This window comes from Panthera uncia (assembly GCF_023721935.1).
Source record: "Panthera uncia isolate 11264 chromosome C1 unlocalized genomic scaffold, Puncia_PCG_1.0 HiC_scaffold_3, whole genome shotgun sequence".
NCBI lineage: Eukaryota > Metazoa > Chordata > Mammalia > Carnivora > Felidae > Panthera > Panthera uncia.
In genome coordinates, this window is record NW_026057584.1 from 70,778,980 (window position 1) to 70,804,977 (window position 25,998).

At 39.3% G+C, this 25,998-nt stretch overlaps 1 protein-coding gene across 2 annotated transcripts in view; it reads left to right on the forward strand.

Annotated features, from left to right (window-relative positions):
• Positions 1-25,998, forward strand: part of ITGB6 (integrin subunit beta 6) — an 86,652-nt gene that overhangs the window by 15,884 nt on the left and 44,770 nt on the right. For both annotated transcript variants that reach the window (XM_049616111.1, XM_049616112.1), the window contains 4 exons: positions 895-1,060; positions 2,288-2,449; positions 5,908-6,003; positions 23,340-23,429. In XM_049616111.1, coding sequence (XP_049472068.1) covers positions 895-1,060; positions 2,288-2,449; positions 5,908-6,003; positions 23,340-23,429 — 514 coding nt within the window. The remainder of the gene's footprint in view (positions 1-894; positions 1,061-2,287; positions 2,450-5,907; positions 6,004-23,339; positions 23,430-25,998) is intronic.

The window sequence follows — 25,998 nt, forward strand, 5'->3', positions numbered from 1 at the left end:
CACTCCTCACATATCTCACTCAGTAGGTCTGGAATAGGATCCCAGATTTTGCATTTATAACAAGTTCCTATGTGATGCTCATGCTGCTGGTTCAAGGACCATCCTTTGAAAGCCTCTGCTGTATACTATTATCTCCATTTTACAAGTGAAAACTCAAATCTCATAAGGGTTGAGTAACTTGTCCAAGGTCTTACTAACTGGTTTTTAGAATAAGATGTGGCTGAGTTCATGATCAACTTTTTCTGTTGAACTGCAATATCTTTGGGGCAGATCTCCTCTTAACATGGCATTTCTCCCATGTGTCAACTATTTTAAGTGGTAGTTTTATTCCTAGCCAGGTATGCAACAGTCTGTTCAGTCATAACAGAATCAAGCTAGAGAACCAAGAGTCCTGCGCTGACTTTTGGGCCCTTGGCAGGTAGGGTCGGGAGTACAGGAAGGAGCAGAGAAGAAAGAAGACAGGTATCTCTCAGTCTTGCTATAGGGTGACTCATACTTGATAATAGCTTAAGCTAGCAGAATACAAAGGAATTGTTGTCATCATGCAAGCTTAATGGTAGATTTTGGTTGAGAAGCACTGGAAGGTAGTGATTACACACACGCACATACACACAAATAGAGGAGTGGGGAGTCTGACCTGATTATCTGTTATCTGAGCTTGAATCAGAGTAAAATACACAGTAAGCTCTAAGTGCGAGCTAATAGGGTCAGTTTGGAAGGGGTAGGTGGGAGATCATGAACAACCTTAATGGGGAAATTCATAATCAAGTTACAGAGTCAGGTACTTGAGGAAAATTCATCTTGATTTAAGATGAAGTTGCTAGGCTGCTAGATCCATTAATTGTGTGCTGTATCATATTTCATCAAGAACATTTTCACATCTTACTTTTGCAGTAGTATTCCATACTTCTGCTTACCTACATTTGGATTCAAGCACATTCTGCCATTAACAAATGATGCTGAAAGATTCAATGAAATTGTGAAGAATCAGAAAATTTCTGCTAATATTGATACACCAGAAGGTGGATTTGATGCAATTATGCAAGCTGCTGTGTGTAAGGTATGCTGAGGGGTAACCCAAATTGCATCTCTTATTAGCAAATCTATTCTGAAAAGCTTAGCCATCTTTCCCTTAACTGCCATATTTCTATGTTTCTTAAAACAAAAAATTTCCAAAAATTTGTAATTTATTAGTGTTGAAATGGACACTTTTTTTATGCCTGATATTCAAATAATCTAATAAAATTATAGTAGTGTTGGGAAAAATTGGTTAAAACAATAGTCAGGTATGATCAATTTTCAAAGATCAAGATCAGATTTGTTCTTGAATAAACCATGGTAAAAAGAAAAATCACAGGCAGAAATTAATGAAAAATAAAAATGCCCTAATCAGTATAAAGTTCTACGTAAGATTAGATATCTATTGTTTTGAGCCAACAAAATAAGTACCAGAAGCTACACTGTCCCTACAACAATGCAGGGGCATTGCCCCTCCTTGACAATCAGACAGGTATCCAAGGGAATGATTCCCCTGTCCAGATGACAGGTCTTCCTGGAAAATACCAAGAAAAAGACAGGGCTGAAGGTTCTGGAAGGTGGAGGAGCCAAGGTATTAAGGGAAAAAGGGAAAAGGGGCCAGGTGGGATGGCACTGCCAGTATGAGCTTTTGTCCCGCTAGTTCCTGGAATAATATCAATTAAAGGGGGGAGCTCTGCTAAGAAACAGACAACAGATCATCCTAAAAAGCCATATGCTGGGGATTGATTTTGAAAAAAAAATTCTTTTATTTGTGTTACATTTATAATTTTTGGATGGTATCAGTAGAAAAAGAAAAATGTGCCTAAACGTTGGGTGACATTTTAATAAAACAGGCAGACTTTAAGTCCACTGTGTATTGCATTCTTACTAGTTTTGCTTAGACTTGGGTTTGGAATGATCTATGACCTCCCTCATTCCCTCTCCTCATTTTTCTGGTAAATTGAAAGCTGGACAGTAAAAATAATTAACTATGTAAAAGTCAAGATCAACTGGATAGTGATTATAGTGGAACAGTTTTTTCTGAAGCATAAATCATCTAAAAGTGTTATCCAAGAAAAATCAAATGCCATAGAGTTTCATATTTTTAATTCATTAATAGTATCAACTCAGAAGAGATGAAAAGGGCCAAAATAGATGGACTAGGATTATAGTTTTTATGATCTTAATGTGTCCAATCATAATTGATCCACTCTCAATCCCGTACAACCCAAATATCCCGTACAACCTAAATATTTCTTTCTCGCTGTAGGAAAAAATTGGCTGGCGGAATGACTCCCTCCATCTCCTGGTCTTTGTGAGTGATGCTGATTCTCATTTTGGAATGGACAGCAAACTGGCAGGCATCGTCATTCCTAACGATGGGCTCTGTCACTTGGACAACAAAAATGAATACTCCATGTCAACTGTTTTGGTGTGTAACCTGCATTCTTCACTGTTTTCAGGGCTTCAAGTAGGCAAATGAAGCAACAATTGCTGCAGTACCCAGCAGAATAACCCACATTTGGTGAAAACCATACATTTTCTGATTTGAGATTAACAAATTGTCCTTAGAGCTTCCGACAGGAGCACAGGTGGATGGTGGGGATATGTGAGAAGTCTGGGTCTGCTCTCAACGACAGCCCCAGAAAGGGGGTCTTAGGCCAAAATAACAATCACCTAGGAATTTCAGTGAATGATGGTCCCAGAGTCATGCCCCCTAAATAATGCCATGCTTTTGTGCACCATTATGCTCCATGGGGAACAACTAGTCAAGTACTGCTTGGCTGGTGCTTATTCACATTTGGCTTATTTTTGTGATTCAAAAAATGCTGGTAACATTCAAAGAAAAAAAAGCTCTTGACTTTTGTAAAACAAGGTAAAATTTTCAGAGCTCTTTGACATATATGATCGTATTTGATCCTCACCAGAACCCTATGTATCTAACTGCTTTCCTTATTTGGACCATGAGGCTCTCAAGGACATGTTCTTCCCTCTGTCTGGAATGCTCTTCCCTCGTAGGCTGCTGAGAGACTCTTAATTATCTTTTAAAACCCAACTTAATTATGACTGCTCCCAGAGAGTGCTCTTTGCCCTCTGCTGGGCCCCGAAATTATCATCCCTCCCTTCACTCTTTTTTTTTTTTTTTTTAGTTTTTTTCAACTTTTTTTTTTTTTTTTTTTATTTATTTTTGGGACAGAGAGAGACAGAGCATGAACGGGGGAGGGTCAGAGAGAGAGGGAGACACAGAATCGGAGCTCCGAGCCATCAGCCCAGAGCCCGACGCGGGGCTCGAACTCACGGACCGCGAGATCGCGACCTGGCTGAAGTCGGACGCTTAACCGACTGCGCCACCCAGGCGCCCCAACCTCCCTTCACTCTTAATACGTAGATGTCTCCTTACCCATCTCCATGCACAAATGTGTTTGCTCATATTTGTCAGTCTTTAATATGTGTTCCTCGGGGCCAGGACTAGTGTATTATCTCTATTTCCTGACAGCACAGTTCCTGGAACAAAATGGGTGTTGACTATGTATGAAATAAAATTGAATTATGAAGCAGCAACCTGGGAAGATCACATTGTCCCTACTTAACACTTGGGAAAATATGGTATAGAGAATTCAAGTGACTTCTTAAAATGACAGTGCTATAGAAATATATATAAGGGAGAGGGAGAGAGAGAGAGAGGGGGGGGGAAAGAACCTAGAATTCTAATATCAGATTGGAAAAACTATTCCTAAAAAAAAGAATTGAATGAGATAATATATATTATATATATTATTTATAATACATATATATTAGTTTTAATATATATAATATATATTAGTTTAAAAAAAAAATGATTCATAAATTACCTGCTACCATTCCTTGACTTAAATTTCTAAATTTCAACATGAGTGTTTCCCCCTATTGACCAATAGTAGTCCTCAAACTTATATATTCTTTTATCATGTAAGTTGCCTTTCCACATTATAATATCCATGAGAGTAGCCACATTTTTGTGTTTTAGCCTTTGAGGGCCAAGAAAATGTGAGGCATGGATCTCTTTTTTATTACTTTTTCTTGCAATTATTCAAATGCCCCATTAATAGACATCTCTGAAAAAGCAGGATCTTAGAAGCAAGCACTACTTGTTGCTTGGTATGACCTTCCCATCTAATAAAAGTTCAATTTACTTTCACTCAGTAAGTTGGTGCAAATGCACAGAAGTTGTGGATTATTTCCATGTCTGCCTACAGCATAGTTCCCTGGGTCCTTTGAACACTTCCTATGTACTCAGTGCTGAGCCAGGCTCCAAGGGCCACAAAATAATAGGACACGGTCCCTGGCCTTGAGGAACTTACAATATAACTGTGGAAATTAAACCAACTGATTTAGGCCAAATAGAAAACCACATTTGCCCATCTATGAAGGGCTTCACAGTGTGATCCTTGCAAAACATGCACATCAGTAGAAAGTGTGAGAATGTGGAGATAGGAAGGCCCAGCGATGGAGGAATTTAGGCTTGAAGGTCAGGGATTTTTGGTGTTTGGGCTATTGAAAAGCAGGGGACACTGAAAATGTCAGACCCCGGAAGATTTATGTTATCTGGATATCTACTAATAAAAATCCAAATCGGATGGCAAGCCCATTTTATCCAGCCAGATACGCAGCTGGATCATTTACCGGAGTATTTTAGACAAAACTATAGTTTTCCTGGAATTTGAATCCTGGAATTTGAATCTTGTGCCTAAAGAAGATATCAGGCAGAATTAGTCCCAGAGTGCTGAGAATATGTGAACACAACACATCAGTGTACGAGAGGGCTTACTTGTCAATGTTGCTCTGCTTTGGCTGCCTTCATGATCAACATCATCTTAGCCTCATTGTTTGCAGGCTACTCTTTCATTTGAGTTTCCTGTTTGTACATTATCCACGTTTGGATTCGTACAACAGCCAAGTGTGCTGCACATTTTTTAACCTTGGAAAGTAGAGGCCATGTTCAAATTTGATCATTTATGCCTTTCTTGTTTGTTTTTAATTTTTTTATTTATTTTTGGGACAGAGAGAGAGCATGAACGGGGGAGGGGCAGAGAGAGAGGGAGACACAGAATCGGAAACAGGCTCCAGGCTCCGAGCCATCAGCCCAGAGCCTGACGCGGGGCTCGAACTCACAGACCGTGAGATCGTGACCTGGCTGAAGTCGGACGCTTAACCGACTGCGCCACCCAGGCGCCCCATGCCTTTCTTGTTTTTTAAAGAGCTCGTATCACTTGGGCATGAATGTGTCAATGAAAAAGAAATACAATGTGTTTTCAGTTGTCCTGTAAAAACGTCACAGGATCCCCTAAAATTGATTAGTGACATCAAAAAGCCAGTAAAACCAAATCCAAAACTGGTGCAGGAACGTCTCAAATCAGATGGACGTAGGAACCCTAGTGTGTCATTTCTCGGCAGGCTGTCCCTTCCTCCCGCCTCATCCAATTCCAGTAGGAGTGTCCGAGCTACCTGAGTCACCGCAGTCACATCCGTCATGTCCACCGCTCCTCCCCCAGCTCTAACATTCTCTACAGCTTGAGCCTGTTGGCAAGCGGCGCTTAGAAGAACCGTGTCTCTACCCTGGAAAATACGACACACTATAATTCTTTAAGTAAATTCCAAGTGCTCTCCTTAGAAGTGACTGAGCATAATATACCACATTGCCAGGCACTGACTTTCTGGAATTAATTCGATTTGCAAGATTTAGGAAACAATTATTAAACCAATTGAGTGACTGATGCTAATTGTGTATTTGTTTACTTAGAACCAAACTGAAATGCCAAACTCAGTATGATAACTTTGAAAGAAATACTCCTTTCTTTATTTTACACTCTTGTGTTAAGATGACATTTAAAATCTATATGTCAATTTTAGGAATATCCAACAATTGGACAACTCATTGATAAACTGGTGCAAAATAACGTGTTATTAATCTTTGCTGTAACCCAAGAACAAGTTCATTTATATGAGGTAAGCAAACATAATTTGGGGAATTCCTTCAGGGAAAGTATTGGACGTGGAACTTTAGCATGAACTCAGAGTTCAATGCATGGGTTGCTATCAGAAAATCATTAACATGTGACAGATATGCTGGACACTTGGTAAAGTTACTGTTTGCAATTTAAATTACAAATCCAGGGGTGCCGTGGAGAGTGGGGGAGAGATCTGGTGGGGCAGGGAAGAAAGAATTAAGGAATGACAAGGTGAGTTGTAAGAGAGCACCAGGGAACATGGGAGCACCTACCTAACAGAAAGTCTGTCTTCCCTTGGACTGTTTCATGTGACAAGGAGGGAGTTAACAGAGCAAGGGAGCAGAATTGACTTGAAACTTCCAGACATCTACAAATCAAGGCATAGAAAATATATAAGTAGCGATACAATTCAAACAATTGAGAAGTAAGAAAGGTAAAAGAGAAAAGCTTGTTAAATTGGGCCACAAATATATTTTCTCCCTCATAGTAGCTGGGTTTGCAGTTTAAGTTTTTGGATGGAAACACCAGACGCAGAAAGGAAACTATTTCATTAGATGTGCTAGTGTTTGTAAACCACTGCATACACTGTAAAATGCATATGTAAACACAAAAGATTTCCGTGGGTTTATTCCAGCCTAAAAAACAATATGTCAGAATACCATGTATCAGGATGCTAGCAAATGATTGATTCCTATTGGGCAGTTTCACAGAGAAGTAAGGAATCTCTAGCCTGGACCTGAGAAAATGTAGAGAAACTAGGTGTACATTAAATTGTCTGTGCCTTCTTCTATGCAGAAGCTTTAAATACTCCTAAGTTCAGAGTCCGATCTCCCATTCCTTTTTAAAGGACCTCTTAACTCTCTTGGTGACTTTACAGGGCTCGGGAAACTCTGACATTATTTCACAGAAGGCTTTGATTAAATGCCACTCACTGCTAAGGACAGTGCAGCCCATGAACTTGCATCAGGTTCTATAGAAAGGATACAGGAGGAGATCCTATCTTGCATTTTTAATGAGAGGAGGGTATTGTACTTCAGGTGAGATTGCCTTCTGCTGAAAACCAAAAAAGTGCTTTGCAATCAAGCTGCATACTCAAGGCCTTTGTTCTACTCAGAGACCATGTGGGTTCACCTGATCTGGGCATTTTTTTAAGGCTCTTTAGTATGTGATACTTGTTTCCAGTGGTTTTAAGTAGTAGAGTTGCGGTTAAGATTAAAAAAAAAAAATACCCCAAATACAATAGTGAGTCTATTCTGCCTTTGATCCTTAAGGGTAGAGCGAGAGGACCCTGGGGGTCACAACACCTCCTCCACAGCCTGGTCCTGTTTAGAAGGGGGAAGGGGAGTTGCACAGAACTTTTCTTAAAAGGGGAGTCAGAGAAATACAACTGATGATCATGAACATAGGCGTCCATAACTCACTTCAGTAATAGTCTTTAAGACTCACAACTCATTTACACGCCTCCTCAAAACTGCTACCAAAAGACAGAAGAAGATGAAAAATAACCACGTGGCAAAACAGAATCTGTCAGATTTAAGTTAGTTGGGCCGACGGTTCCCCTGTTGCAAAGGAAATGATCATTTCCAAGGAAAACACCAGATTAGAGCCTGGCTCTCATTTAACAGCAGGACATTTATTTTGCCTGCCTCCTAATCTCATTATGAGGCGAATTTATGTTCTGTCATGATCTGTGGTCTTTACCATCCAGGCTCCACTAAATTCAAAGGGACATTGTCAGGGAGCCATGCAGCAGACCAGGGCAGAAGCCCACTCTCCGACTCTGATGCTTTCTTTCATCATTTTATCTCTATTTTGATGTATTCATCGTTCCATCTGCATTAGTCGGGGCAGGCGGCAGTCTGGCCTAAAAATAATGACAGCGACATTGCACTTCCCTGAAGGCTTCACACAGCATGAAAATGCTGATCTCTTGTTTTATTGATAATGAAAACTGAAAATAAACCAATAATGGCTTGTGTTGCCTTTCCATTTAAATCTCTTAGAAGGAGCCCAATATGAGGTGGAGCCCTGCACAACCTGATGTTTGGATAGCTGTGATAGAAGGGATATAACTACTAAAGAATCACTGAAAAATAAAACCAGTGATAGGATAAATACGTGGTTAGATCTAATGGAAATTCCAAAAGGCAATTTGCTTGCCCCAGTTCTGTGTTAAGCATAGCTATGTGCATACACTCTGGGCACAGGATGGCTCCGATTCAATGGTGGCCCATCTTGTAGCAAATATGATTTATGTTGCCCATTCATGGAATGCAGGAAAAAAATTATAGGTTTTTGTTTTGTAATTTTGGGAAGATGCTCCGGACTGTCCAGATGTGCAGTGTTGCTGTGCTTTGTGGTAACAAAGAAGAACAAACAATGGAAAGGATAAAGTAAGCAGTTTTGCCTTCAGTTCAATATGACTGCAGAGTGCACCCCAGACTCCAGCAAAAGGATGATTTTGAACAAACTTATTATTATGAATAGTTGCCTGTTTGTCCAATTATAGGGTTCAAAAGATAATGATAGATAATAGACTGAGGAGTAGGTAGCATATTACATTCTAGTGGTAAATACCATTTTGAATCAGGATTCAATTACCCAAGCTTAAAAAAAATTTTTTAGCTCCTCTATTGTTTTCAAATGTTTACTCTTAATTTACATTAAGATAGCATCAGGCTACTAAAGCCCAATTGTCTAATTTGACTAGTCTTTCCTTCCTAGTGAGATATTGATATAAAAAGCAATTAAATTAGCATTCTTAACTACATTGTCAAATCATGTTATTAATCACCTGGAATTATTTACAAGACTTTAAGATATTCTAATCTTTCAAAATGTTCACATCTGGCTGGAAAAGATGAGTTTTGTTAAGTTGATAATGATAATTATTATATAACCTAGTATTTACAATGAAATGTTGAAACATTAGAAAGCAAACAAGACATATTAGTAATAGACATGTCCAGTTTAGTTGCTAACATTTATGACTGCTGATTGATGTCCCTATTGTTAATAGGACAGAGTGATATATCTAAAGTATAGGGACAGGACACCCATGCAGGGTTTTGTTTGTTTGCTTGTTTGTTTGTTTTTTGAGAGAGACAGAGTCCAAGCAGGAGAGAGGCAGAGAGAGAGGGAGACAAAGAATCTGAAGCAGGCTCCAGTCTCTGAGCCGTTCGCACAGAGCATGAAACAGGGCTGGAACCCAGGAACTGTGAGATATGACCTGAGCCGAAGTCTGCTGCTTAAGGGACTGAGCCACCCAGGAGCCCCACCCATGCAGGTTTTAATACCACCAAAGGGCCCTTCCCTCTGGAAGTGAAAAGCCCTCAATTATCACCTCTTTGAGGAGAATGGGGGGTTTTGCTCATCTTTCTGTTTAGGCTATTTCTCGATACACAATAGATTTTCATCTTTAGTCAATTTGGGTCAAAGTTTCTAAATAGTAATTTGGAATTTTGTGTGACAAATACCTGTGGAAGTTGAGGGAGCCCATGTATAAGAGCAGGTGGGGGTCTGCCTGACCCAGAGCTACAGTCATTTGCAGCCATCTCTTTGCCCTTGGACCCAGATGGCACCAGGGGAAAGGAACACTGCCATCACTCCTGGGACCAACCCGTTGGATAAGTTCAAGAGCCTTCTCGCTAAGCCACAAAAGGAAAACCCCTGAGCAGTTACCCCTATTTGCTGGTCATTGTTATCTAAGAACCAGCATAAAGTATAGCCACAACATGCTAAGAGCTTGTGTGGCTTGTGAATATAACCTATCGTATGCAAGTTTCAATTTTTTAAGATCAATAACCCAGTTTTTATATCACCCCTTCTTTCCTTTTTTGCTTATCTTTTGAACTTTTCACTGCAGCAAGAGAGTTGAAAGGAGGCAGAGAATTAAAGAGGGAGATAAAACAAAAATTGAGCCCTTTTGCTCTGTGATATCCTGTTCTATTATTGTTTTGTTTTATAATGTTCACTATTGGAAAAGATCAAAACGATTTTGCTCTGATGAAAATCCCTTTTTCTCTGGCCTCAGTTTTGACAAAATAAAAGGACTGAACTGGATGACCTCCAGCCTTAGTAGTCAATGACTCTGAGCCTGAAGAAGGGAAATCACCATGAATTCCAATGATCTATGCACAAAGTTCAGCTAGCCATAATATAGCTAATTTTTAAGCATGTATGAAAAAAATTGTTCTTTATCCTATCAACCCCATCTTGTAATGAAGTATTCCAAATTTATGCTTTTAGTGAATATAAAATCATCTAGGAATAAAAAGAGAACCTCTGAATTATGAGAAATCCCCATACAGTTAACAAATTGCTCTTAATTCAAGTGTAATGGAAAAGGATTTTTATTTCTCTTCAATTGATGATATCTGGGAATAAGACTGAGGAGAGCCAGCCTATACTTTCCTCATTAATAAAAATAGCTCTTAGAGAGGGAAGATTTGGAAATAAAACTCATGTCCTCAGATTATCAGCACAAAGTTGTTAGAAGCATTTTCCAGACTAATTAATAAATTATAACCATGAAAAGTCATCAGTAGTTACCCTTAGTTTACACATAGTACTTTTCTTCTAAAGAACTCAAAGACTCATAATCCAGTAAATAAACACAAAGGTAAAAAAAAAAAAAAGAGAGAGAGAAAAGAGAAGATTCAGACTTAAAGTAGGGTTTTAACGAGATGCTCTATTAGGCCAGCCCATGAACGAATACAAAATGGAATTTCAATACAAGGCCTAAATATTTCAAGATTTACACAACACCCAGGATATCTAGCATATCAATAGAACCAAGATGCTATTGAATGCATGCATGCATTCATTCATTCATTCATTCATTCATCAAGCATTTCATTAGAACCTCCCTTCATTTGTGAGTACAGAGAAGGATAAGACACAGTGCCTACCTTAAGAAGTCTCACAGAGCATTAGTAGACTTGTAGACCAATAATTTGCCTAAAGAACAGGATGAAGGCATTTTAGAGGTTATGTTCTGGAAAGGCACCCCAAGGCAGAGGTTTGGTTTTGTTTTTTTTTTTATATATGAAATTTATTGTCAAATTGTTTTCCATACAACACCCAGTGCTCATCCCAAAAGATGCCCTCTTCAATACCCATCACCCACTCCCCCCCTCCCACCCCCGCATCAACCCTCAGTTTGTTCTCAGTTTTTAAGAGTCTCTTATGCTTTGGCTCTCTCCCACTCTAACCTCTTTTTTTTTTTTTCCTTCCCCTCCCCCATGGGTTTCTGTTAAGTTTCTCGGGATCCACATAAGAATGAAAACATATGGTATCTGTCTTTCTCTGTATGGCTTATTTCACTTAGCATCACACTCTCCAGTTCCATCCACGTTGCTACAAAGGGCCATATTTCGTTCTTTCTCATTGCCACGTAGTACTCCATTGTGTATATAAACCACAATTTCTTTATCCATTCATCAGTTGATGGACATTTAGGCTCTTTCCACAATTTGGCTATTGTTGAAAGTGCTGCTATAAACATTGGGGTACAAGTGCCCCTATCCAAGGCACAGTTTTGATGAGGGGTCAGAGTTTGCATGTCTGTCAATGTTTTCACTTTTTCCTACTCACCATCTTTGTTAGAATGGGCAGTAAACTAATTGGCCATCATAAAACTAGCTTTGATACTAACAGTATGATAGTGTTGAGCTAAGACCTTCACTTTATAGTGGTGGAAAACTGAGAGCCAAGATGTTCTGTAACTATGACTATGAGAATCATAGGGAAGGTTTGCTGAGGGTGTATTAGGTGGCAGCTTGGGGTTAAATATTTTAACTCATTTTATCATTTAATCTCCATTTTATGGACCCCAAATAAACCCAAATAGAATAAAAAATAAAAATTGGACCAAATAAATTAAAGTAAATAATAAAAGAACTCAAAATAAAGCAAGTTGCCTGTGTAGGCTGGGATTTGAACCAAGGCACTTTGAGTCTATAGCATCAATCACTGAGTTAAGTAACACTGTAACCTGGGCTGCTATAGTGAAAGGGCATGCCAGTCCCTAACTACTAGACCACCAAAGAAGCCGCCTTTTAAACAAAGTCACCAACTTTGAAAGTCACTGAGCTGTAAAAGCAGAGAGCCTAAGGGTGGAGCCGAGCCGCCTGACAGATGAACAGATGAATAGGTGGAATTCTTAAAAATGGCAGAGTCCTTTAAAATCAGTGCACACTTCATCTAGGGCCCTTTACTGTTGCTGTTAATTTAGACAAATAGAGCAATTTACAAATGGGTGGACTTGAAAAAAAGACCGTTGGATTCTGAGTGGTAAAAACAGGCCACACAGTCAGGGAGCATCATGCCATTGGTCAACACATCCTTTCAACAGCAGCTACTGTCTATGGGAATCACCATCTGCAGTTCCAACCTAAGAGACAAAGGGGACACCTGGTCTAACAAAGACTGTAGGTTTTTATGATGATACAGTTCAAGTACACAGAAAAGTAGAGTCATATAATGCCACCCACGCATCGACTGCCCAGCCTTCTCAAATCTTAACATTTTGCCGCCATATTTGCTTCAGATTTTTTAAAGACGTAAGACATTCTAGATACAGTTGCCTGCTGTATACCTGTGCAACTCTGATGCCACTCCCCTCTTTTCCTCCATAGAAGTAACCAATGTCCTGAACTTAGTGTTTATCATTCTCATGTTTATTTTTTGTACCATTAAAATCTATATGGATTCATAAACAATTACATAATCTTGGCTTACAAGTTTAACTTCATGCTGTACATATTACTTTGACAATTTTCTTTTTGACTCCATGTTATGTTTGGGGATGGGTTGTGAGGGTAAAACACACCTAAGCTAAATTTGCCATTCTAACCATGTTTAAATATGCAGTTCTGTGACATTAAGTACATTCATATTGTGGTGCTCAATGTTACGTTTTTGAGGCTTGTCTGCAGAGATGCATATAACTCTACTGTACTCTGTTCCACTGCCATGGACAATCCATCGAGTGTACAACCTGTGGTGTGTTCATTCTGTAGCTGGGAGCATGGATCACGCCCAGTTGGTAAAGCATGGCAAATGTCACACCCATGCTCATGCTTGTACATGTGTTCTCTATGGAGGATGCGTGTCTAGAATTGGAGTCTCAGGGTCACAAGAAAAGGCATCTTCAACTCTCCCGGGTGTGTCCAAGCTTTCCAAAGTGGCCGTATCAGCTACTCTCCTACCAACAGTGTGGGAGTATGGCCAAAACCAACCAACCAACCAAACAAACAAAACCTACCACGTACTTTAAATTACTCTTTTTCTGACGACAAAATTAATACATGTTATTTGCCCCCAAAGAGGTGGGGGAGGTGCATCCAGAAAAGCACAAAGCAGAAAATAAAGATCACTCATAAACTCACCATTCAGACACAGCTAACCATTCTTGACATTTTAAAATAAGTCTTCTCTTTTTTTGCATTCCTTTACATATTTTAACATAATTGGCATCATACAGTACATATTAAGTAGGTTCAGATTTTTTGAATGAGTTTGTACATTTGTAGCCTTCTAAAGGCATGAAAATTAAATTGCTTTTGGTTATATGTCAAACAATCACTTTTATTGACAAGAATCACATTAGATGAAATCAAGGTCTTCTAAAACATTCCAAATCTGTGGTTGCCATACATAGAGGGTGTCTGCTTTAAAATAAAAACAAATCTGCTCCCCTCCCACCAGCAGCCCCAGAACATCCACAATTACTATATTTTTACATTAACTACAAGGTTACGTTGTTTACATATTCAAATGATACTTAGTTACTTTTTTATGCATTCATGTGATGGCCTTAACAAGGACCAACAAATCATTTCCAGTATCCCTTTTCTTATCCCTTGAAAGTGCCCTTTTGGTGAGGACTCCAATATCTGTGAACAAATTCAGTTTCTTCAAAGGTGCCTCTCCATACCACAAAGTGCTTAAAGCTATGCAGTTACTCTATTCTATGCTTTCTCAGAGCCTCACAGAATTCAGGGACTCTCACTAAACTCAGCTACACATTTATCCCCTGAAACCTTTCCTATGCTTACAGTTGGCCACTCTGTCCATGTCTGTGCAGCTGGCCCAAATTCTAGCAATGCTTAAAGGAAGCTCCCTTTGACACGGATCACCACACAGGTGTTTAGCCACAACCAAGCATTCTCCACCATAGCCTTTTACAGATTACATAGGACATCAAGGCACAATGGACAAGTTAAACTGACAGTCCCTGGACACAGAGAAGTTTGGGAGGGTTATGCATTTTAATATTATGCTTAATTACCTGAAAGAGCCAAAAATATGCTACAAAGGGGTTACTATTAATTATAACATAGTTTAATATTTTGTTGCCTTTATGGTATTGAATCTTCAATAAATAAACAGAAAATTCTCGAAGTAGAACATTTTATTGAGCCTGAACAGTTTGGGCACACTTTATTTATTTATTCAGAAATTCACATACTTTTTCTATAAGATTGCCAGATTTAGCACATAAAAATACAGGGCATCCAATTTGAATTACAAATAAGTAATATATAATTTTGTTAGTATTAGTATGTTCCAGTGCAATATTTGGGACTAAAATTTTGAAAATATTACTAAAAAATGGAAAAGAGTAGTGTGTAGCAATGGAGAAAAATGAAAGAGGAGAGTGTGAGACTTTACTTCTATAGGATCTTCAGGGAAGACCCCTTTCAAAAGGTGATTATAAAGCAGCAACCAAAAGGTTGAGGAGTTTTCAAGAGGAGAAGGCATGTGCAAAGGCCCTGAGGCAGCAAAGGACCCAGCACTCAATTTGTTCGAGAAACGGAAGAAAGGCTAGTCAGACTGATATGAGCTAGGATAGAAGAGGATGGAGTAGATAACATAGGCTAACACTAGATACTTCAGTCTTGAAGGCCTAGGGAAGTAAGCATGTTATTATTCCATGGGCATCAGGCATTCAAAAACACCACTTTTGTTCTTGAGTACAGAGTGGATGTCACAGGTGTATGACCAACTGAGGACCCCTTACAAATTATGGGTGTACAGGTTTAAAAACATAACAACTAACCAACTAACTAACAAACCAACTAACTAACTAAATAAATAAAAACTTTATTTCCCAAATTACCATAGCCCTTCCTGGAAGCATCTGCTTGACAACAGGAATGGTATAGACAGACTATTCTATATCTGCCATTCTTAAACATTGATGTTCATTAAAATCGCACAGGGAGCTTTCTAAAAAACCCAGTACCCAGGCCACACCCTGATCTGATTAATTCAGTATCTCTAAGGCTGAGGCCCAGGCATCAGTGTTTTGTTTTGTTTTTAAGTTCCTCTGGTGTCTCCAATCACTCAGGGAGCTTATTAAAACACCAACTCTGGGGCGCCTGGGTGGCTCAGTTGGTTAAGCATCCAATTTCTTGGTTTCGGCTCAGGACATGATCTCACAGTTCTTGAGGTCTAGCCCTACATCAGGCTCCATGCTGACAGCATGGAGCCTGCTTGGGATTCTTACTCTCCCTGTCTCTCTGCCCCTCCCCTGCGTGCGTGCTCTCTTTCTATCTCTCTCTCTGTCTCAAAGAACAAACAAACAAACAAACAAATACCAACTCTGATTCAGGTCTAGGATGGGGTCTGAAGTTTTGCATTTCTTCTTTTTTTAAAAAAGAATTGAGATATAATTGGGGTGCCTGCGTGGCTCAGTTGGTTGAGCGTCTGACTTCGGCTCAGGTCATGATCTCACAGTCCCTGAGTTCGAGCCCCGCATCTGGCTCTGTGCTAACATCTCAGAGCCTGGAGTCTGCCTCGGATTCTGTGTCTCCCTCTCTCTCTGCCCCTCACCTGCTCATGATCTGTCTCTCTCTGTCTCAAAAATAAATAAACACTTAAAAAAAAACTTTTTTTAATTGAGATATAATTGATGTAGAACATTACATTAGTTTCAGTTGTATATTTCAATATTTGTATACATTGCAAAATGATCACTAAAATAAATTTAGTTAACATCCATCACCATACATAATTTCAAAATTTTTTTCTTGTGATGAGAACTTTCAAGATTTACTGTGTTAGCAGCTTCCAAATATGCAATATAGTATTATTAACCATAGTTGCCATGCTGTGCATTACTTCCCCATGAAATATTTATTTTATAACTGGAAGTTTGTATTTTTTGACTCCCCTTACCCATTTCATTTCCCCACCATCCCTTCTTTTCTCTTGCAACTACCAATGTGTTCTCTGAATCTATGAACTTGGCATTTTTGCTTGTTTTGTTTTATTTTGATTTGATCAAATCATATGGTATTTGTCTTTCTTTGCTTAACTTATTTCACTTAGCATAATGCTCTCAAGGTCCATCCACATTGCTGCAAATGGCAAGATTTCTTTTTTATGGCCAAGTAATATTCCATCATATATATATATATATATATATATCCTCACCAACACTTGTTAGTTCTTGTCTTTTTGATGATAGCCATTCTAAAAGGTGTGAGGTGATACATCCAAATAATTAATATCTAATAGTTACATTGGATATATGTAATAGATATATCCAATAGATATATCCGATAGTTAATATCCAAAATATATGAAGAATTCATACAAGAGTATACAATATGTAAAGAATTTAATAGCAAAACAAACAAAAAATAAACATAAACACTTTTTCAAAAATGGGCAGAGGACTTGAATAGACATTTTTCCAGAGAAGATAGGCAGATGACCAATAGGCACAGGAAAGGATACACAACACCACTAATCATCAGAAAAATGCAAATCAAAACCACAATGAGATATCACCTCACACCTTTCAGAATGGCTATCATCAAACAGATAAGAACTGACAAGTGTTGGCAAGGATGTGGAGCAAAGAGAATCCTCCTGCACTGTTGGTGGAAACGTAAATTGCTTCAGCCACTATGGAAAACCAAATGGAGGGTCCTCAAAAAATTAAAGTGAGATTTTGCATTTCTCCAGATGCTTCCAGATGCTGCTGCTGCTACTGGTCCACCCACCACCCTTCTAGCAGCAAGGGCTGCTGATACCTCTTTAGCAGCCCTTGTATCTACACCTGCTTTCTCTTTTTTGGTCCCCTTCCTCGTGTTCCTACTAGTCATCTTTCAATGTTTTATTACCTGCCGGTTGGTCTGCAAAGCACATAAGCTGCTACTGAAGCCAACACAGCTGCCCATTTTAAAAGAGCTTTCTAAAGCTTTGGGACTTGCATTTGCCAACAAAGGTCTACAATCCCTCTCAAAACGCAGGGTAATCTTATTAAGGGACCATGTGAAGTATCCTCAGCAACAAATACTCAGTGTAGCCTCTTTGTTCTCGAAGTCTCCATTCTCCAATGCCTCTCTGTGCATTTGTTTGTCTCAGAACAGTCATGCACGGTGGGTCCATTCGTCTTCCCTTATCACTCTGTCACTGCTGCCGAGCACTCGTTCAGCTGTGTGCTGCAGCTTCTTGGCTGACAAGATAATTACATTCCAGGGCAGACTGGAAGAAAGACAGGTAGTGCTCAAAAGTTCCGAAGCGACTACCTAGTCATTGCTGGTGCAGACTTCAAGATCAAGCACCTGATCTAATTAGCACACTCCCTTTGCTGCCTGCCTGCCTGTGGAATGCTGACAATTGAAAGCCTGAAGGCAAAGCAGATATCATGCAACCCAGAGACAGACATTCAGGCTACCTTGTGCCAGAAACAATTACATATTCTTTTTGGAATCTTGGGTGTCCTAGTAACACAGTCAAGCCTGGGGGTAAACTTTTGCATAATACTGGGAGCCCTGCATTTACCGATAATGAACATGAGAACCAGCAGTATAAAACCCCACAAGAATGAAAGACCTCACGGGAAGAAAGCCTTCTGATTGCCTTCAGAAGAAGGACTTATTTCAGCAAACCCTTACCGGCCCCCACTCCCCCCAACTTGGAAGAAGCACAGTGCTCAACAAAAGCAAGGCATCATCAGCAAAGAGCTGTTTTCTTTTGACCAGATAAACAGCACAATACAGTCCCCCAGGACAAAAAAAAAAAAAATTTTTTTTTTTGCTTCTATGCTTTTGCTACTTGCTACATTTTTTCAAGATGTAGCCTTTCCATTTGAAAGTGATTACAGCCACAACTTTTTCTTCATTTCTTTTTGCTTCCACTAGAGAGCAAGGTGGTCCCTTCCTCGTCCATTCCTGTCAGTCTCCCAAGGCTGTCCCAGAGTCCCCACAGCAGATGTTCTAGGAGCCTTGGGTTTCTGAGGATGCAGGTGTCAAAAGGCAGGAGGTGCACGGGGAAGTCGGGGGCATGTGAGGACCTCTCCGTCCCATTGTGTGGCTCCCAGAATTGGTGAATGCGGCTCATGAAGACCTGGTCCTGAGACCGGTGCCTGGGGATGGAGGGAGATTCAGAAGAGACAGACCATGCTGTGAGTGCTGGGGAGTTTGCCAGTCTACACCTCCCCTGGGTCCGTCCCCAGGTTGAAAGAATCTGGGTAAGAACTGATTCCCCCTTGTGGCCAAATCCCTGAATGATCTGAGACCTTTCAAGAATTATCTGTACTTTCTCCAATTTAAGTGACACCTTGATGACCAGAAGCACCCTCTTGACAGTAAGAATGAATGCCTCTCTGTGCATTTGTTTGTCTCAGAGCAGTCATACATTGCGGGTTCATCTCTGTTGGTGGTTACACCCAGGAGTGGAATGGCTGGGTCATTGGATGAGCTCATGTTCAGCATTAGCAGCTACTGCCAGTTCTGCCAAGTAGTTGTACCAGTGTAGACTCCCCCGGCAAGTAGTTGAGAGAGCATCATCAGGTTTTTAAATCGTAGCCCTCCTAGTAGACGCACGCTGGCATCTCTTTTGGTTTCAATTTCTATTTCTCTAATGATTAATGATGGTGAACAATTTGCCGTACTCTTCTGTCACTTGCATGCCACATCCAGGCATGCAAAATCATCCTTTTTCTAACATTAAATTTTTTTTTCCAAACGTCTTTTCCTTGTGGATGTGTAGGAGTTGTTTGGATATTCTGGTGCCAGATCAGATGCATGTATTACATGTATTTTCTCCCACTCAGTGACTCCCTTTTACTCTCATAAAGGCATCTTTTCACAGTGGAAATTCCTAAGTTTAAGCCCTATTTATCAATCTTTTCCTTTTTATAGATAGTGCTTTTGTGTCCTACTTAAGACATTTTTGTTACCCTTAAGTCAATGAAGATATCTCCCCTGACTTCTACAGTAATAAAAGTCAGAATAGTAGTTAGGCTTCTAAGGGAGGGGAATGACTGAGAAGCAGTGCAAGGGAGGATTCAGGGGGCTGATTACTCTCTACCTCTTGATCTTGGGGTGGTTACACCTGCTTGTTTACATTTAAAATACCCATTGAATTGTATAGTTATTACTCGTATGCTGTGCATGTGTGTTATACTGCCGTTAAATTTTCTGAGAGAGAAAATGGATGAATAGAAGCTACTAATTGAAGATATACTAGGTAATGACTATGTATATACAGTGAGATATTAGAGAAAATATTTGTGGACACATTCTATAACATCATAGGTTCTCAATCTATATAAGCCAAACTTTTACTAAATGTATTTTAGCAAACAAAAAACATTCAGTAAGTATCATTTAAGGCCATAAATACTGATGTTGATTAATAATATAATATTGAAAACGATCAGTGCTGAGCATAAAGTCCCTCCATATCAATGAGGCTTCACAGAAAGAGTTAAGCAAGCATAGAGCCTAAAGAGAGAAGAATTTGGTCTTACAGATTTTTTATTAAAATGCTGCTAGCAGATATATGGCAAGTCTAGCTTCCCACCTCTGATGAGGGGCATGAGTAGTGTGGTCTATATAAAATGGTGGCTTATGAGTCTCAGGTGGTGAAGAATCTTTGAGACCACAGCAGGAATGTCACAGTAGTAGGACAGAAGGGTCCAGGAGAGTAATCATCCAAGGCAGAAACCCAATCAAGATGTCCAGCTAGGATACAGTTAATACTAAACCATGTCCCAGAACCTAAACCTGGAGATGAGTGAACCCAGCAGGAAGTTCAGTCAACGCAAGAATGAAGATCACATCAGTAATGTCCCTTCTAGCACCAAAGGCAGCCAAGTATCTGCCAAGGTCCTTAGTCTGAGTGTCTTTGAAGAAAGAGCCAACCAGTAGTCTGACCATGGATAGCTGGGGTGGCAGGTGTGTAGGGGTATGGATGTGACAGCTGGTTCTAGCAGCCAGACACCGAGAAGCACTGACGTTGGAGACACTCCCCGAGAGGAGCCCAGGTGCACATGTGTGAATTTAAGAATTTTCCTCTGTATCTTTTGTTGCCTGCCCACTAAATCACCCCCTGTCCACTTCTTAGCCTCCATCCTTGACAAGCCGGAGATTTCTAAGGAGCAAAAACAGACCGTGGGACAAATAAGAAATCACTGTGGGGGCACAGTGAGCAAATAAATAGGGTTTGATGAAGGAAGTTAAGAAAACTAAGGCAATCAGAAAAAGCCAACTTTGCAAACATGAATGAGAAAAGCAACCTCAGGAACTCCTGGGTGGCATGGTGGTGGGAGAGGGAGAAAGTCCATTAATTAGGATAACCCATGGGCAGATAACAGGGAATTGAAGCCCAAGAAATTCAAGCCCAAGAAGCTGGCATTTCTAATTAGCTCATGAAACATCGTGTTTTTAGAGTTCACCATTTCTTATGTCCAAGAGTTATCCTTTACAGTCACAGCGCTATAATTTATCACATCCAGGCATGCAAAATCATCCTTTTTCTAACATTAAACATGTTTAATAAGAACAATTTATAATAGCACTTTAGGGCTTTAATGAAAGAAAGACGTTTGACACACGATATTTATAGTAATCATAATACTACAAGATTTGAAGTATAATTTTTTACAGTGTTAGATCAGGAAGCCAAATTGTCCATGTTTTTAGTTAATTATTTGCAATGCTTTTGGGAGGAATCAGCATCCAGAAATTAATTACTAGTTTTCCTCTACACAATTGTCAGTGTTATCACAGGGTGCTGCCTCTAGCTGCCAACTCCTTTATACCCTCGCTCTGGTAGCAATCAGCAAATGCAATTAATGTTAAACCACTTGTCCTAATAGCCAAACGCCAAACGTCATACCACATGCAGGATCATAATTATGCTCTGGGAAGTAGATGGATTTGGCTGTGTTAACCAAGAATTAACCCAAAATCTAGAGGCCACTTGAACTAGTGCTTGTGGACAGTACCCTTTATACCTTGGCCTTGGAGAAACCAGGACATTTTTCAAGGCTAGCAGTTGTATGCAAAGCTAAGAGCCTTGAAATTCTTTTTTGAAAAGATCTAAACCTTTCTTTGTCAAGCTTTAAAGTTTTCCTTTGCCTTCTCTTTTGGGACCAGTCAAATTTACACACATTCCAGCTCCACTTGAGTGAAATTCAAGTTCCTATTTAGGTATTCACTGTTAACCACAGGTCTCATGCTTCACAGCCCTTTTGACATGTGTTTATTTGAAAAGGTAAGTCAATGAACCGGTGCCTTTCTCATATTTGACAAGTTCTACCTGACTCAGGGAAACAGAGTGGGGCCCACCTTCAATAGGCAGTGATGTGGGGCACTGGGTAATAGGAGGAATGTTCCTCCCTGGTCTACTGTCCATGACCCCTTCGATAATAAAACTCAGGGTCAAGGCAGAATCACAACTGCCACTTTTAAGAATTCAGATTTCCATCAACTTCAAACTTAAACACAATCAAGAACATGGAAAGAAGTGGAATATTACAGAACCCACCAATTAAAAGCAGCATCCATTTTTCCATCCTGGAGGTGTAGAAAACCTGAACTTAACCCAGGTACCCACCTCTAGCAAGTACCTCCTAGAACATGTTTGTGTTCTAAAGTCACCCCTGCTTCATTTGTTCCTCCCCTTGGCTCGCCTCGATCTGATCCATTGATATAGTATCACGATTATAATCAATAATCATTACTAATTTTCACTTATTTTTGTACATGTTTTAAGCTACTTAAATCTTCTTTGGAATAAGACAGAATAGCATTATGTTTGAACGAGAGGAGGTGCCCTAAATCCTTCAGTCAAAACTTACTTTCTATTTCTACATACACTTTTAATAAATTCAGTCATCTGATTTCACAACACACAGCAACTCAGAAGACCACAGCTGACAAAAAGAGTGATTGTCTCTTCCTGACGTAGCACAGCATATTAAGCCTGCTTAATAGATGTTGTTGAATGCAACAGTAAATGAATAAATGAGAAAATTGGTAGGTGAGTGATACCTTACAGCTTAACAAGGAGAAGATAGAAACTATTTAAAAACAAATAAAAGAAGCAAAAAGCATAGCAGTTGGGGTCCACTTGGTATGAGTGTGATCTATCCGTGGATTTTAGAAGTCTTTGATTATAGACCTATAACTCATATTGATAAGTATGGCTGTTTCTTCAAGAAAAAAGTCTAGGTGTGCTTGGGAATCTTTATTAGGAAGACAGATAGGTGCACCATACACTTCAGAAAACTTTTCATTTGAAAATAAGTATTAAAACATAAAACTTAAGGGAGGGGTAATTTTCAGCAGTCCGGAAAATTCCCTTCCTTGCAATGCCTCATTTCCCTGGTCATGATTGATATTTAGAGTGTGAATAAACTAATGTTGTGAGTTCTCCTCAGGTGGGAATGACATCTCAGAGAAGGATGTAAGTGCAGAATGCAGCTGGTCTAGAGATAGGTTTTGACTGAGTCAGTCATGATGAGTGGGGACTCAGTTCCAGTCAACCCCAGCACCATGGTGACATCCCTAAAAGAGTGCTCGTTACTGCTAGGAAAGGGGGTTAACAGCAAGCATCCACATAACTCACTCCTTTTCTCCACCAAACAATTGACAATTAAGACCCTTGGGCTGAATGACTTGGAGAGCACCTGATGGCAGAGAAAGTTTCCATAACATTACAAAAAGAGAAGAAAACTCCTGGTAGTATGCTCGTAATATTTTGGACAAAGGATGTTCCACAAATGGAAGATGGTATATAAGTGCTATTATTATTTGAGACTTGACTCCAGTTGTGACATAAATCACAGCTCTAGACGAAGGCAACCACAGACACTTGATATCCCCAATGGCAGTCTAGTTCCCACTTGCATGCAGGAAGCAGCATCAGGCAGGACTACAGTTTCAGGAGAAACACTCATTTATCACCAGGATCCTGTTTCCCCTGGCCAGTGAAATAGAAGTGATCTCAACCAGCAGGCTGAAACCCACAGGTAGTGTTTCTTGATCACAGTGAACAGATTGACTTATTCTTTTTTGTTTACAGAATTACGCAAAACTCATTCCTGGAGCTACAGTAGGGCTACTTCAGAAGGACTCTGGAAACATTCTCCAGCTGATCATCTCAGCTTACGAAGTATGATATTTTACAGTTGGCTCTTTTTACTTTCCTTTTTTTTTAATTTTTTTCATTCAGTTTTGGTATTCAAAAACTCAGATGTGTTTTAGGCGGTTAAGTGCACTCTGATTTGTTAGTAGAAAGAGTACTTATCCAAAGAAAATCTCTCTGCCTTAACGTGCAGCCAAAATATAAATTTTGTTCACATTATTTGCAGATATCCTTCCTGAAAAGTGAGGCAGAAGGTAGAGAAATCATAACCTGATCATAAAGTTAAGATTATTTTTATAATAATAACCAATAGCAGCACTGTCACTTGCAAAATTTTAATTCTATTGAAAAGACTCCACAAGTCCTATAATTAAGCTCCCCTTTTCTCTACCTGAAAAAAAAATTAGTTTAAAATGGGTAACTGAACTATGTGAAGAACTAACTCCACAGGCTTAATGAGACCACCTCATTACTCAAGGAAAAGAAAAAAGACAAAAGCGTATCAGGAACACCACTTTGTGGATTCTCTACTTTTGAGAACCAAAGAATTTTTCATTTTTATGGATATATATGTAGAAAGATATAGACAGATCTCTCTCTCTCTCTCTACATATATATGTACACATATGTGTACATATATACAAAAATATATATATTTTTTTTGCCTGGACTTTGGAAAATAGTACATCAGGTAAGCATTCCTCCCTTAAAATAAAATACATAGCTATGGAGTTTCTATGTTCTCTTGCTTTGTCCCCATTTCATAATTCAATTAATCATTGGTAGATGGCCAGTTACCAAATCTTCTTTATTTTGGTTCCTAAGTATCATTCCCCTTTTTTGCCTCCACTTACATAGAAAGAACATACACACACACGTGCACACACACACACACACACACACACACACAGATGGAAATGAAGATTTAAATTAGGACAGAAATGATGGGGCACCTGGGTGGCTCAATCAGTTGAGCATCTGACTCTTGATTTTGGCTCAGGTCATGATCCCAGGGTCGTGGGATTGAACCCTTTGTCAGCTCAACAGATGTGTCCATCAAAATTACAAGATGAGGTATTTTTTGTTTTTTGCTTTTTTAACTTATATCCTCAGAAACTTCAGTTTTCTTGGCTCACATCAAAATTTAACTACCACATTAGCTCAGGCTTGAAATTCTTCCAGATAGGAAAGCTTGTCAACAAAATACTATGAAAACCTTCCTCTCTCTTATGCAGTAATTAAAGTTTTAATGTGTAGAATCTGATAAAATCACATAGCACTCCTCCATGCATTAGAACACACTCCATTTTCTCAAAAGTGTTGGCCACTAACATCTTCAAAGGAATTATGCAAATGAGAAAATTATAAACGTCAAAAACATTTCTCCCTCTTGTTTGACCAGCCCCTTCCGTGCTGCCAGGGGTTCTGTCTCACTTTGTGGTCCCAAATTGCTCACATAACTTACAGGGTAGTTGAATCAAGGCATCAAACATTTGAAGTGAATCTCATTTTACTGTTTCAAAAATATAAACAAGTGTTTATAATTCTTACACTATATAATCTTGCTCCAGAGTTGTTACTGTAACTTCATGATTCACTGAATCAAGTATGTAATAGATTTTGGCACTAGTTCAAATTATTTTTCTATTCTGTTATTTTAAAATGTATTTGACAAAGACATTAAAATATGAGAATCCATTGACTGGATGTCTTTCTAGTCTATAAAAGGAGAGAAAGGAAAGAGAATAAATTGAGAGAAAAGATAAAGCACTTCTGACTAACTTCCAGTGGGGTAGAGCTACACAATTTGTGTTTATAACTAGTGACTACAAACTGCAGCTCAGTATTTTACAGTGCCATATTGACATGAAAACCCTTAAACACCAGATGTGTATTCATCTGACCATCATTCACTAATTTTCTGCCTTCTTTAACCACCTAATAGAAGCTACTGAAATATCAGTGCTCCCAAGGGTAAGTTCTTCTACTAGCATTTAATTTTTTTTTAATGTCTATTTATTTTTGAGAGAGAGAGAGAGAGAGTGTAAATGGGGGAGGGGCAGAGAGAGAAGGAGACACTGAATCCAAAGCAGGCTCCAGGCTCTGAGCTGTCAGCACAGAGCCCGACATGGGACTCGAACTCATGAGCTGTGAGATCATAACCTGAGCCGAAGCTGGATGCTCAACCGACTGAGCCACCCAGGCACCCGTAGCATTTAGGCTCCAGAAGGAAAATGACTTGGTTTGTTTGTTTTGCCTGGTTCATAACAGATGCTCAGTAAATGAATGATAGGATGAAAATATACAAATAAATATTTATATCCTTTCTTTGGGAAATTCACATTAAAATATTCCTGGTGAATTCTGCAATGTGATATTCCAGTTATATCAATGCTAAGATCTCCCTTATTTTGGTCAGATCATGTCACCCACTGCTCCTAATTTCAAATCTACAGAACAGACTTGCAGGTCATATCCCTCACCTCTTTTGCTCCTGACTCACTGTGCCACTGTCTCTAACATTACTCTTGCCTTAACTCTTGATGATTTCAGTCTAAGTATACATCTATTCCTTCCCGTACCCTGCCCTTTGTTT